The sequence below is a fragment of the Cervus elaphus genome, chromosome 20 (genome assembly GCF_910594005.1).
Source record: "Cervus elaphus chromosome 20, mCerEla1.1, whole genome shotgun sequence".
In the NCBI taxonomy this organism is placed as follows: domain Eukaryota; kingdom Metazoa; phylum Chordata; class Mammalia; order Artiodactyla; family Cervidae; genus Cervus; species Cervus elaphus.
Genome location: NC_057834.1, coordinates 109,975,824 through 109,991,656, shown reverse-complemented (window position 1 = coordinate 109,991,656; position 15,833 = coordinate 109,975,824). Strand labels below are relative to the sequence as shown.

The window sequence follows — 15,833 nt, the reverse complement described above, 5'->3', positions numbered from 1 at the left end:
CATATCAATGTATGACAAAACCCACTGGAAAAAAAAAAATAAAAAAAAAAAAAAAAAAAGAATATCTGTGCTAGAGTATGGGACAAACACTGCCCAGGCCACATATGAGACCACCCATGCCAGTAAGCTCTAAATTAGAAATGTACAGTGATCCCTCCCCCAGGCCTGTGGGGGTTTGATTTCTCACCTGGGGTCTGGCTGGTGAGCTCATTGTCATAGACAGGGTGAAAGATACTCCCTGTCAGGCTCCTCTCAGGACTGGAGTTTGTTCCGCTCTCCCTGCTACACTGAGAAAGTCGAAAGGTCGGATCTTCAGAGATGGCACACAATCTTCTTTGGGCCATCAGGTGCCTGTGGGAAGGTAGGGACTGGGCTTCTTTTATTTCCATCTTTTCCCTGGGCTCCTCTGGAGTCAGCTTGATACTTTTCTGCTCTTTTAGATGGAAGGCCCTGCTTCCACAACTGGCAGGGAGAAAGACGGATGGTGTCTCACTTTTCTGAGATAAAACCTCCCAGCTCCAGAGCTTGTTTCTGAAGCTATCATTCACCATTACTTTCTTCTTACTGCCTATCTCGCCATTTGACTGATACACATCTAACTGCGGAGAAGCCTTCTGTGAACTTACTGCAGAACCAGAAATACTTGGAGGTTCCAGGTAATTAGAACATTTCTGAGTCTCACTCTTCTGAGTCACCTTCACTTCCTGGGGTTTAAGAGGCTGGGGATCACCATCAGCACAGTTGGGTGAGTGCTGATTGTGGCTGGATGAGGGGGGTTTCCCACTGGCCAAAGTCTTTGTGGACTGTCTACTTCCAAAGTCTCCCTTTTGAGAAACATCTGCTGGGAATTTAATAGGTCCTGAAAGACATGATGCATCAAGATTTTGAAATTTGGCTCGAAGTTCCTTGAAGTTTCTTAATCCTTCCTAGAGCATAAAAGAAAAGAAAAAAGCAGCACCATTAGTTGACTTCATGTGCTTGCTAAGAGGCTCTAGGTGCTAATATAATGCCATTGCTTATCTATTGAGTAGTATCAGTAATGTGAGGCAGAGTGAAAACAACTATGTGCTCTTTGAAACACTGCAGCTATGCTTAATTTCATCACAACGTACAAAGAATGCTTATAAAATAGATAGCACTAACAATTACTGATAAATCCCTTGATATAAACTTTTGGTGGCTCTCTGCTGCCTGTCCAAATAAACCCCTTCATGCGGCATTTAAGAACAAAAGTTGTGGGATTATGATCTCAGCCATAGATCAACATGTGTGTGTGTGCTTAGTCACTCAGTTGTGTCTGATTCTATGACCTCATGGACTATAGCCCTCCAGGCTCTTCTGCCCATGGGATTTTCCTGGCAAAAATACTGGAGTAGATGGCCATTTTCTCCTCCAGGGGATCTTCTCAACCCAGGGATTGAACGCACATCTCTGGCATTTCCTGCATTGGCAGGTGGATTCTCAACCACCACTTAACCCAGATCCTGGGAGAGATTGAAGGTAGGAGAAGGGGATGACAGAGGATGAGATGGTAGGATGGCATCACCAACTCAATGGACATGGGTTTGGGTGGACTCTGGGAGTTGGTGATGGACAGAGAGGCCTGGCATGCTGCAGTCCATGGGGTCTCAAAGAGTCAGACACGACTGAGCAACTGAACTGAACTGAACTGAAACCAAAAGGATAATTGACAAGTTTCTAGAAACTTTATACTCTCTACCACCCTGACTCTGCTTATGTGTTCCTGCTCCCCCAATGCATCTCCCTACCTACTTGTCAACTGCTTTCTTGCAACAATAATGCCCACCTTCTCCACAAGATTTGCCCTGTGGCTGACAGGTAGGCTAACTCCTTCCCTGGCTCCATGTTGCCTGGCTATTGAACTTAATATCACAGGGTGGCAACAAGAGCAATCTTTGGAACCTGACAGGTATGTTTTCCATTTCTGACTCCGCTCTTTATCATCTAGGCAAATATTTTGGGAAACTTGGTATCATCAATGCAGTCTCATCATAAAAATAACTTGCAAGCAGTAGAAGGATGAGGGCTGCCATATGTAAAGAGTCTATCACAGTGCCTGGCACATAGTAAATAAAAGCTACTTAAAGGGACGAGATGATGCTATTGTATTTTTGACTCTCCTTGGGAGATTGTGTTCTACTTTAAATTCTGCTCAAATCCAGTGAATGAGAATGGTGGTAGTAACAGCAGGCCAACCCTTGGAGCAGAGGAAGGGACACGCACAGGATCATAACGTAAGTGGGTGGTCTATGTAGGTGGGATTGGGCTCGATGCCTGTGTAGTGCTCTTCCCAGTCCCACCCCTCCTTTCCCTCACTAAAATTACTTTTGTACATCCATTCTGTCATTTTCTGTCTTCAGAGGAGGTGGTGGGTAGATAGAGCATAGAAGGACATCTAATGGATCCATTTCCAAAGTAACAGCTGCCAACTTCTCCCGATCATCTTAAGGGTCTTAATTTTAGGTATACAGACAATCTCCATGCAGGTAACTTTGGATTTTGCCTGCTGAAGGAATAACTGTTGGATCACCTTTTCTCACTGTATTTACAGTTGACTCACACCTGCCCTCTGAAGATTTAGGAAGGGAGGAATATTGAACAAGGACTATGAAGCAGGTGTCTGGAAGCATGCTTGCATGCTCTTCCCTCTTTCTTCAACCCTCCCTCCATCCCCTTCCTTCTCTTCCTCCTCTCTCTCTCTTTCACTCATGCACACATACATACCCCTACACACACATTTATAGCTTTCTTCACAAACTGCCAAGGGTTAATCTCTTATATTTCAACCAGCAGTCGAGTTGATTCCATTGACCTTCCTCTCCCCTGATGTGGTAGCAGCCAGCATTGGGCATGGAACCAGGAGATCCTAGGATGAGGCTCAGCTTTGCCATTCTCCAGTCATGTGCCTTGGACAACTTCCTTCACTTTTCTGAGCCTTAAGCTCCTCACTATAAAATAGGGATATACTACTAACAGTTCAGGGTTATTGCAAGGCTCACATGAGATGACAGATGCATATACCTCAGTGGTTAATATTTTTTAAATTGTGGTAAAATACACTTAACTTTAAATTTACCACCATAGCTCATTTTTAAGTGTACAGTATAGTACAGTAATGTTCAGTACACTCACACTGCAGTGAATGTCCGGGACTCTTCCTATCTTGAAAACTGGAGCACTGTATTCATTAAACAACAGTTTGCCATTCCCTCTCCCCCGGGGAGAGCTGGGACAGAGAGGAAATACAGAAACTGGTCTGTGGCAGGCAGGACAGTGTAAGACCTACATGAATGGTCTGTGCTGCGGCTCTGCATGCCCCAGCCTGAGTCACGTTCACTGGTGTGGAAGTGGTTGGATGCTGGAATGTGGGGTTTGGAGAGTGGGCTCAGGAAGAGAACAGCTGCTGGCTATGAAGAGACAGATCTGAAGGGGCAGGAATAAGGAGTTCCACAGTCAGGAATGTTTGTGGAAGAAACCTGGGCCACCAGAGAAGCAAAATGCCATTGTGGAGTGGTGCACAAGAGGCAGGGCCACCACTGTGCCCCCTTCCCTGCCCCCTGCCTTGGTGGGCACTAGCAGGCTCCCACTTCCCTCCTGCCAATACCTCCTCTGGCCCTGCTGGCCCCAGTGAGCTTGCACACCCTGCCCATTGCTGCCTCCACCCCCACTGGCCCTAGAGGGGTCTCAGGTACAGGTGCTGGTGGGAGGACCACAAGCAGAGGTGGGACTGAAACCACAGTTAAGCTCCTGGGGCCATGCAGCGAAGGAAGAAGAGCTGGATTCTCTTGTCATGGCTGCAAGAACCATAGATTTACACCACTGCTGCTGGCTTTGAAAACTTAGCACCTGCAGAATATCTGAACGGATGAATGCTCCCGCACCTGAGATGGGCCTGGCTTTAGCAGCTGTGGGCTTTGTGGGCCTGGAGCAGGTTAGAATCTGAGCTGTCTCCATTAACTCCCACAGTGGATCCAGGCACATGACTACTGCAGTCCTAGGATGACTTTGGTGGATCTGCACTGGTGACTTGGTGAAAACAATGCCTGAGAAACACCAGGAACAATTGCCACTATAACCACGGTTAAGGTGGGGCTGAGAGCAGTTCCAACAATAGTGTAATTTGTGAGTCAGCACAAGAGGTGAAAAATGACACAACAGAATACGCACACAGGTAAATAGCTCCAGAGGAGGAAAACACAGTGACTTTTCTCCCAGTGGGAGTGCTCCAACTCTGCCTATCTCACACTGCAGATCAGAAACACAGCTCAGAGACAGATCTGGGGACCTCTACTCCAAAAGCTAGGGAGCAGACTTGCCCCTGACAGGGCAGTCACAACACAGAGAAAGTGGGGGTGGGGGGGGCTTTGCTCAATATCCATCACAGGCTCAGGTCACCACAACATCAGTCACATCTCCTATCAAGGGGATAATGGCTAGCATACACTGAGGAAAGGGGTAGTAGACATCCGTACTAAAAACAGTCCTCACATCAAAAAATATAAAACACATAGAGACTACACAGGGACATTCCCATATAAAAAACAGCCTTCCAAGGCAGTGTGAGGGTCAGAATTGGAAAGAAAAATCCTCAGAGTATTTGACTTTGAAGGCCATCAGGGCCTGCATGCAGGAGCTCCACAGGGCTGGGAGAAGCAGACTTCTCTCTTGGAGGTTGCACACAAGGTCTCACATACACTGGGAACCAGCACAAAGCAGTACCTCCACATGAACTGGGGCTAGACCTAACTAGGGGTCTGGGAGGCGGCGTTTGGTTGTAGCTCACTGTGAGGGCAAGGACACTGGTGGAAGAGGCCCCAGAGAATATTGATTGGCATGAGCTCCCTCAGAGGTCCCCATTTTGGCACCAAGGCCTGCCCCCCCCCACCCCCAACAACCTAGAGGTTCTAAGCTGTAATGCCTCAGGCCAAAGAACCAGCAAGACAGGAACACAGTCCCACCCATCAGCAGACAGGCTGCCTAAAGCCATACTGAGCCAACAGCTACATCAAAACACACCGCTTGACACAGCCCTGTCCATTAGATGGACAAGATCCAGCTCCATCTACCAGAGGGCAGGCATCAGCCCCTCCCACCGGGAAGCCTGCATAAGCCCCTGGACCAATCTCACCACTAGGGGGCAGACACCAGAAGCAAGAGGTACTGTGATCCTGCAACATGTAGAAAGGAGACCACAAACAGAAAGGTTGACGTAAGACATGTTGCAAATGAAGGAACATGACAACCCCATAAGAACAACTAAATGAAATGGAGATAGGCAACCTCGCTGAAGAAATGTAGAGTAATGATAGTAAAGATGATCCAAAATCTTGGGGAAAAGCACAGAGACACAGATTGAGAAGTTGAGAGAAATGTTTAACATGAAGCTAAAAGGTTTAAAGAACAAAGAAACAAGTGAACAATACAATAATTGGAATGAAGAATACATGAGAAAGAATCAATAGCAGAATAACTGCAGCAGCAGAATGAATAAGCTGGAAGTCAGAGTAATGGAAATCATTGCCATAGAACAAAATAAAGAATAAACAAAGAAAATAAATGAGGACAGTCTCAGAGACCGCTGGAACAACATTAAATGCACCAGCATTTGCATTATAGGGATCCCCAAAAAAGAATAAAAAGAGAAAGGACCTGAGAAAGTATTTGAAGAGATTAGTCAAAAACTTCCTTAATACGGGGGAAGAAATAGTCACTCAAGTCCCAGGAGGCTCAGAGAATTCCATACATGATGAACCCAAGGAGGAACATACCAAGACACATATTAATCAAACTGACAAAAATAAAAGACAAAGAAAAAGTATTAAGAGCAACAAGAGAAAAGCAACAAATAATATACAAGGGAATCCCCATAAGGTTATCAGCTAATTTTTTCAGTAGAAATTCTGCAGGCCAGAAGGGAGTGGCACAATATATTTCAAGTGATGAAAGGGAAATATCTACAACCAAGAATACTCTAACTAGTAAGGGTCTCATTCAGATTTGATGGAGACATCAAAAGATTTACAGATAAGCAAAGCTAAGAGAATTCAGCACCACCAAAACATCTTCACAACAAATGCTAAAGGAACTTCTCTAAGTGGAAAGAGACCAGCAACTTAAAACAATGTTTGTACATATACTGTTATATCAAAACCTCATGGGAATATCAAACCAAAAAAAATCTAGTAGATACATACACACACAAAAGAAAAACCCAAACACAACACCAAAGACAGTCATCAAATCACAAGAGAGCAAAAGGAAGGTAAGAAAAAAGACCTAGAAAAACAAATCCAAAACAATTAAAAGAATGTCAACAGGAACATATATATTAATAATTACTTTAAGTATAAATGGATTAAATGTGCCAACCAAAATACATAGTCTAACTGAATGCATATATAAACAAGACCTGCCTATACTGTCTACAAGAGACCCACTTCAGATCTAGAGACACCTACAGATTGAAAGTAAGAGGATAGAAAAAGGTATCCCATACAAATTAAAATCAAAAGAAAGCTGAAGCAGCAATACTTATATCAAACAAAATAGACTGTTGTAAGAGATAAGGAAGGACACTACATAATGATCAGGGGATCAATCCAAGAAGAAAATGTAACAGTTGTAAATATATAGGCACCCAACCTAAGAGCATCACAAATATGAGCCAAATACTAACAGCCATAAAAGGGGAAATTGACAGAACACAACTATAGTGGGGGATATTAAAACTCCATTTACATCAATGGACAGATCACCCAGACAGAAAATCAATAAGGAAACACAGGTCTTAAACAACACATTAGGCCATGTGAACTTAATTGATATTTATAGAACTTTCCATCCAAAAGCAGCAGAATACACTTCCTTTTCAAAAGCACATGGAACCTTCTCCAGGATGGATGACATACTGGACCACAAATCAAACCTCATTAAAAGTTAAGAAAACTGAAATCATATCAAACCTCTTTTCTGACCACAATGATGTGATATTAGAAATAAATTACAGGAAAAAATGTATAAAGTGAAAAACAACAGATACACATGGAGACTAAACAATATGCTGCTAAACAATCAATGGATTACTGAAGAAATCAAAGAGGAAATAAACAATAATAATCTTACCTCAGGAAACAAGAAAAACTGCCAAATAAACAACCAACCTTATACCTAAAGCAACTAAAGAAAAAGAACAAACAAAACCCAAGATTAGTAGAAGGAAATAAATAATAAAGATCAGAGTAGAAATAAATGAAATAGATACAAAGAAAACAACAAAGATCAATGAAATTAATTAAATTAATAAAATTAGTTAAAGCTGGTTACTTGAGAAGATAAACAAAGTAGATAAAACTTTAGCAAGACTCATGAAGAAAAAAGAGAGGACTCAAATCAGTGAAATTAAAAATTAAAACAGTTACAACTGAAACAAGAAGTACAAAAAATTGTAAGAGACAACTACAAGCAATTATATGCCAATTAAATGGAAAACCTAGAAGAAATGGACAAATTCTTAGAAAGATACAACTTCACAAGAATGAACCAGGAACAAATGGAAAATATGAACAGACCAATCACAAGTACTGAAATTGAAACTCTGGTTAAATACTTCCAACAAACAAAAGTCCAGGACCAGGTGGCTTCACAGGTGATTCTATCGAACATTTAGAATCTTTTTCAAAACATTACAGAGAACACTCCCAGGCTCATTCTATGAGGCCACCATTACCTTGATCCCAAAGTCACAAAAGAAGACAATTATAGATCAATATCACTCATAAACACAGACACAAGAATCCTCAAAAAAATACTAGCAAATAGAATCCAACAGAACATTAAAAGGATCATACACCATGATCAAGTGGGATTTATCCCAAGAATGTAAGGATTCTTCAATATATGAAAATTAATCAGCATGATATATCATACTAACAAATTGAAGAATAAAAACCATATAAATCTCAAGAGATTCAGAAAATGCTTTTGACAAAAATTCAGCATCCATCTATGATAAAAAAAAAAAAAAACTTCTCCAAAAGTGGGCATAATAAGGGCTATATACAACAAACCCACAGCAAATATCATTCTCAACAGTGAAAAAGTTTTTCCTCTACGATTAGGAATAAGAGAAGGGTGTCCACTCTTTCCACTTCTATTCAACTTGTGGAAGTCCTAGCCACAACAATCAGAGAAGTAAAATAAATATAATGACTCCAAAATGGAAAAGAAGTAAAACTGTCACTGCAGATGACCTGATACTATACATAGAAAATCCTGAAGATGCCACCAGAAAACTACTAGAGCTCAGTGAATTTGGTATAGTTTTCCATAGTATAGTAATGAGGATGAAAATTCATTGAATAAGCTCTATATATTGGTTACCTATGTGCCTGTCACCACTTTTAAAAAATCTATAGATAATTAATGTGAATAAGAACTACTGATTGTCAAACAAAGTTACAGGACCACTGGATTAAAAGATATTCTGATGAAATAAATCAAAGATGATACAAAAAAATGGAGCAATATACCATGTTCTTTGATTGGAAGATTCAATTTTACCAAAATAAGTACACTGTACAAAGCAATCTATAGATTTAATGTAATCCCTATCAGATTATCAATGGGATTACCAAATTACCAAATTTCTTATAGAATTTCTTACAAATGTCTTACAGAAAATAATTGCATGGTTTGTAGGGAAACACAAGACTCCAAAGAGCCAAAGCAGTCTTGAGAGAAAAAAACAAAGCTATAGAAATCAGGCTCCTGACTTCAGACTATAACACAAAGTTAAAGTAATCAAAGCAATAGGACACTGACACAAAAACAGAAATATAGATCAATGTAACAAGATAGAAAGTCCAAAGATAAAACCATGCTCCTACGGTCAACTAATCTATAACAAAAGAGGCAAGAATACATAACAGAGGAAAGACAGTCTCTCCAATACGTGGTGCTGGGAAAACTGGACAGCTACATGTAAAAGAACTAATTTGGAATACTCCCTAACACCATTTACACAAATAAACTCAAAATGGATTAAAGACCAACATGCAAGTCTAGACACCATAAAACTCTTAGAGGAAAACAGAGGCAGAACACTCTTTGACATAAATTACAGCAGGATCTTTTATGATCCACCTCCTAGAGTAATAAAAATAGAAACAAAAAGAAACAAACGGGACCTAATTAAACTTAAAAGTTTTTTCACAGCAAAGGAAACCACAAACAAATGCCTTCAGAAGGCAAGAAAATATTTGCAAAAAAAGTGACCAACAGGGGATTAATCTCCAAAATATACAAACAGCTCATGAAGCTAAATAACAAAAACCAAACAACCCAGCCAAAAATTTGGTGTAAGATATAAGTAGACAGTTCTCCAAAGGAGACATACAGATGATCAAAAAGTCCATGAAAAAGTGCTCAACATCACTAATTATCAGAGAAATGTAAATCAAAACTAAAATGGGTATGACCTCACACCAGTCAGAATGGCCATCATTAAAAAACTTTTCAGACAATAGAAGCTGTAGAAGGTGTGGAGAAAAAGAAACCTTTCTACACTACTGGTGGGGATGTAAATTGGTAGACCCCTATGGAGAACAGTATGGAGGTTCTTTAAACAACTAATGATAGAACTACCATATTGCCCAGCAATCCCACTCCTGGGCATACATCCGGAGAAAACCACAATTCAAAAAGATACATGCACCCCAATGTTCACTGAAGCACCATTTACAATAGATAAGATATGGAAGCAACCTTAATGTCCAATGACAGAGGACTGGATAAAGAAAATGTGGTACATACATATAATGGAATATTACTCAGCTATAAAAAAGAAAAAAATAATGCAATTTTCAGAGACATGGATGGACCTAGAACTTGTCATACGGAGCAAAGTCAGACAGAGAAGAACAAATATTGTATGATACCACTTACACATGGAATCTAAAAAAAATGGTAAAATGAACTTATTTACAAAATACTGTCATAGATGTAGAAAACAATCTTATGTTTACTAGGGGGAAAACAGAGGGGTGGATAAATTAGGAGACTGGGGGCTTCCTGGTGCTCATGGAAAGGAATCTGCCTGCTGATGCAAGAGACACAGGTTTGATCCCTGGTTTGGGAATACCCACATGTCACGGAGCAACTAAGTCTGTGGACTACAACTACTGAGCCTGTGCTCTAGAGCCCAGGAGCCACAGCTACTGAGCCCTGTGTCCCAGCTACTGAAGTCCACATGCCCTAGACTTCACGCTCCACAACAAGAGAAGCCACTGCAATGAGAAGCCTGTATACCACAACTAGAGAGTAGCCCCTGCTCTCCACAACTAGAGAAAAGCCTGTGTAGCAACAAAGACCCAGCACAGCCAAAGCTAAATAAATTAAAAAAAAATTTTTTTTAATTTGGAGATTGGAACTGACATATACACACTACTATATATAAAATAAACAACTTATAGGGAACTACTGTATGGCATGGGGAATTGTACTCAATACTCAGTAATGGCCTATATGGGGAAAGACTCTAAAAAACAATAGATATGTGTATAACTGATCGACTTTACTGATTCACTTTTTTGTGTTAGCAGAAACTAAACATAACACTGTAAATCAACTATACTCCAATAAAATTTTTTGAAAAGAATTAAGGTTTAAAAAAGACATTAATAATGAAAGAAATTGAAGAAGACACAAACAAATGGAAAGAATTTCAAAGAAATCTACAGATTCAATGCAATCCCTATAAAAATTTCAACACACTCTGAAGACTGTACAGAACCATAGAAGACCCGAAATAGCTAAAGTAAACGAGAAATAACAACAAAGTTGGAGTATCGTACTTCCTAATTTTAAACAACATTACAAAGCTATAGTAGTCGGAGCAGCATGGTACTGGCATAAGAGCATAGATTTCAATCAGCAGGACAGAACAGAGAGCCCAGAAATAAACTCACACATACAGGCAATTAATTTACAACAAAGATACACAGAATATACAACAGGGAAAGAACAGTCTCTTCAATAAACAGTATTGGGAAAACTGGACAACCACATGCAAAAAATGAAATCAAACTACTGTCTTACACCATACACAAAAATCAACTCAAAATGGATTAAAGACTTCAATATAAGACCCGAAATCGTAAAACTCACAGAAGAAAACATAGGTGGTAGGCTCCGTGATATCAGTCTTGGTGGCAGCCTTTTTGGATCTGACTCCAAAAGCAAAGGCAAATGGTACTACATCAAACTAAAAAACTTCTGCACAGCCAAAGAAATAACAACAAAATGAAAAGACAATGAACAGAATGGAAACACTTGCAAATCATACACTTGAGGGGTTAATATCCAAAATATATAAAAACTCATACAATTCAACTGCAATATAACAGAGGAACCAATTTTTAAATGGGTAAAAGATCTGAATAGCTCTTTTTCCAAAAAAGACATACAGATGGCCAACAGGTACATGAAAAGGTGCTCAACATTATTAATAAACAGGAAAATGCAAATCAAAACCACAATGATACATTATCTCACAGCTGTTAGAATGGCTATTATCTGAAAGATAGGAAATAACAAGTGGTGGAATATATGTGGAGAAAAGGGAACCCTGTGTACTATTGATGGGAGTGTTAGTTGGTACAGCCACTGTGGAAAACAGTATGGAGATACCTCAAAAAATTAAAAATAGAACTACCATATGATCTCTAGCAATTTCACTTCTGACTACTTCTCTAAAGAAAAGAAAAACAGTACCTCAAAAAGACATGCACCTCCATGCTCACTGTGGGATTATTTACAATAGCCAACATATGGAAACAACTTAAATGCCTGTTGATAGATGAATGGATAAACAAAATGTTATATACACATATACAATGGAGTATTATTCAGCCATAGAAGAAGAAAATATTAACACTTTTGACAATGTGGATAGTCCTTAAGGATATTATACTAAGTGAAATAAGTCAGAGAAAGAAAAATACTGTATGATCTCACTTAATGTGGACTATGAAAACAAAATGAAACAAAAACTCCATCAAGTTTGTAGATACAGAGAACAGATTGGTGGTTGCTAGAGGTGGGGGCTGGGAGGTAGGAGAAATTGGTGAAGAGAGTCAAAAGGTACAAACATCCAGTTATAGAGTAAATAAGCCATGGGTATGTAACATACCACATAATGACTAAGTTAATAACACTGTATTGCATATTTAAAAGTTGCCAGGGGAGTAAACCTTAAAAGTTCTTATTACAAGGAAAGTATTTTGTATCTATGCATGGTGGTGGATGTTTCCAAACTTACTGAAGTGATCATTTTCCAGTGTATAAACTGTATACAGTGTATATAATTATCAAATCATTATGTTACACACCTGAAACTAATATAATGTTTTGTGTCAATTGTACTACAATTTAAAAAAGAACAAAAACAGTCCCTGACCCTTCAGAGCTTGCTGAATGAGGGAAGCTGGCACAAATTGATCATTCTAGCATAAAGCAAAGTTATTAGATACAAGGTATAAAGTCTGCTCTTAGAACACAGAGAAGATATCATGAGGCCAGCTGGGTGGGTGAGGGTACAAAGAAGGCTTCCTGGAGTTGACTCCTCAGATAAAACAGGCAGTCAAGCAAAGAACAGTGGGAATGGCAGTTAAGATGAGAGAGGGACATCAGCAAAGGAGGCAGAGCATGTGAAATAAGAGGACATATATGAAAAGAATTTCTTATCATTGGAATCCCAATGTTCAGTATGTAAGGCTGGAGAAGGAAGTAGAGGTCAAGTCTCTAAGTAGTTGGGCTTAATTTTCAGAGTGGATGAAGAGTTTTACACAGTAACTGGAGCTACTGATGAGTTTTACACAGGGCAATGACATGGTTAGGCTTATATTTCATGGTGATTATAGAGCAGAAACCAATTAAGAGGCCACTATAATGGTCAAGTAAAAATGATGAGAGGTTGGACTTGGGCAGTGTTGGTGAGAAGGGGAGAAGGGGATAGATAAGAAAAATATGCAGAGAGTGGTATGACCTGGGCCTGGAGACCCACTGGGTCTAAAGGAATGGGAGGAAGGACTCCAGGATGATGCCCAGGTTCTAAACTGGGTGAGAGATGAACCAAGTATCTGACACTAAGACTGAGGACTGGAGATACAGATACGGGAGGAGAGGGCGAGCCCAGTTTGGGATGTGATGGTTTGCATTTTTAGGGAAGCCATCTAACAGGAATTGATATATGTGAAATATGAGGGAGATAGAAACTTAGATTTGGAGTTATTGGCTTATTGGTTCACATGGAGCTTAAGAGCATGGACCCTGAAGTCCAAATAAGCTTACATGCCAGCTCTGCCAATTATTAGCTTTATGACAGAGCAAATTACTTAACTACACTGTATTTTTTTGCCTTATCTGAAATAATAATTGCATTCCTCAAGGGGTAGATGTCATAGGTAAGATAAACTGAAAGAAAATGTGAAAGTGTTAGTGACTCAGTCATATCCAACTCTTTGCAACCCCATGGACTGTAACCCACCAGGCTCCTCTGTCCATGGAATTCTCCAGGCAAGAATATCGGAGTGGGTTGCCATTCCCTTTTCCAGGGGATCTTTCTAATCCAGGGATCAAACCTGAGTTTCCTGCATTGCAGGTGGACTCCTTACCACCTGAGACACCAGGGAAGCCAATGGCACCTCAAAAATGTCCACATCCCAGTTCCTGAAACCTGTGACTATGTTACCTTGTGACTTTACAGATGTGATTAAGGTAAGGACCTTCAGATGGGAAGATTATCCTGGATTATCCAGATAGGTCTAATGTAATAACAAGGGTCCTTATAAGAAGGAAGCAGGAGAGTCATAAAAGAAGAAGTAGACATAAGGAGGTAGGGGTTGAAGACGCTACGTATGGCCATAAAGATGGAGGAAAGGCCCGTGAGTCAAGGAAAGCAGGTCGTCTCCAGAAGTGGAAAAGGTAAGGAAACAGTCTTCTCTAGAGCCTCCAGAAAGAATGCCATTGGCAAACACTGATTTTAGGCATCTCATGTCCAGAACTGTAAGATAATCACTCTGTGTTACTGCAAACTACTAAACTCATGGTAATCTGTTAAAGCAGCCTAGGAAATTAACACACCTGTTATGTGGATTAAATCGTTAAATACATAAAAAGCATTTAGAAGGCATAATAAATGCTCATTGAGTGTTAAGTTAACTCTTGCTGTTACTATTAGAAGTGGTTGTTGAGGCCATGAAACTGGAGGGGATTATGGAGGAGAATGTGCAGTGAAATCAGAGTCAAGGGACAATGGCAGAGGCCAAGAAGAAGCAGAGAGGTGGGAGGTTAGGAGAGAAGGAGAAGGGCTGGGAGGTATTCCTGAGGAACGAGTGCCTGCAATGGCAAGTGCAGCAGATAAATTCTGTACGATAAAGATGAAAAGGTCTGGTGGAATCTGTCAAGGTGGAAACCACTGCATGGACACTGCAAAAGAATATCATGGCAGAAGCAAAGCTGCTGTGGTTTCCAGAATGAATGGGAGGGGAGGGAGTAAAATAAATGCCTGTAACTTTTCTTTTAGGAAGCGGGCATGGCAAAGAGAGGAGAGGGAAATGCTTAGAAAGGGATTCAATATCCACCAAAGGTTTTAAATTAATTTTTCTTCCTACTGAGCCTTACCAGTACAGATCCTGGAAAGCAAAGAGCTCTCTTTTTTTGAATTATGCCAAGCGCAGACACCCACAGGGCAAGGGAAACAAGTACATGAGAGTACATCCACTTTGGGTGACAGTGGATCCCCCGTGGAGGAGCTGTGACAGACATCCCCATGTTGTGCCCTGGGCAGCAGTTACTGATGGGTTCCCATTGGAACGGTCTCATGTTGGACATTTCACTTAGATATAGCATACAAGCCCATCCTCAGCCCTTCTGGAGATTCCTAACATAACCCATTATAAAACTTTTCTGCTCAGATTGACAACAGAGATTTGGTTGTCTACGATGAAAACCACTAACCAGTACGTCTTAGTTTTTTGCTTCTTCATAGTGCCAATCAATGCCCAATATACCACCTGTCTCCCTCTGTGCATGCGTGAGTGCTAAGTTGCTTCAGTTGTGCCTGATTCTTTGTGGCCATGTGGACTGCAGCGCGCCAAGCTCCTCTGTCCATGGGATTCTGCAGGTAAGTATACTGGAGTGGACTGTCATGCCCTCCTCCAGGGGATCTCCCCAACCCAGGAATCAAACCCTCATCTCATATTTCCTGCATTGGCAGGCAGGTTCTTTACCACTAATGCCATCTGGGAAGCCCCATAACTCCCTCTATCAGAATGTAAACTCTCTAAGAACAGGCATTATAGTATGTGTGCATGCGCACACATGTGCACACGCACACACACACACACTTTGTCAGCGTTCACTGCGATAACACCAATGGCCAAAAGCATATTTGACCCATAAGGTGCTCAATAAAAATGAGGTGAATGAATGAATTCTTGATTTACAAGTCTTTCAGAATCCTTTCAAGAGAAGGTGTCTCATTTATTTTGGTACCCCCAGTACCAGCCCCAGGGAGCACCAAACACTTGTTGAATGAATACAAGTGAAAGTTGCTCAGTCATGTCTGACCCTTTGCAAGTCCATGGAATCCTCTAGGCCAGAGTACTAGAGTGAGTAGCCTTTCCCTTCTCCAGGGGATCTTCCCTATCTGGGAATCAAACCAGGGTCTCCCGCATTGCAGGCAGATTCTTTACCAGCTGAGCTACCAGGGAAGCCCTGTTGAATGAATAAATTAGTTAAAAAAAAAAAGAACA

At 40.6% G+C, this 15,833-nt stretch overlaps 1 protein-coding gene across 1 annotated transcript in view; it reads right to left on the bottom strand.

Moving 5' to 3' along the window:
• Positions 1-15,833, bottom strand: part of FYB2 (FYN binding protein 2) — a 127,928-nt gene that overhangs the window by 75,497 nt on the left and 36,598 nt on the right. Inside the window, exon 3 of the mRNA XM_043876370.1 lies at positions 188-926. Coding sequence (XP_043732305.1) covers positions 188-926 — 739 coding nt within the window. The remainder of the gene's footprint in view (positions 1-187; positions 927-15,833) is intronic.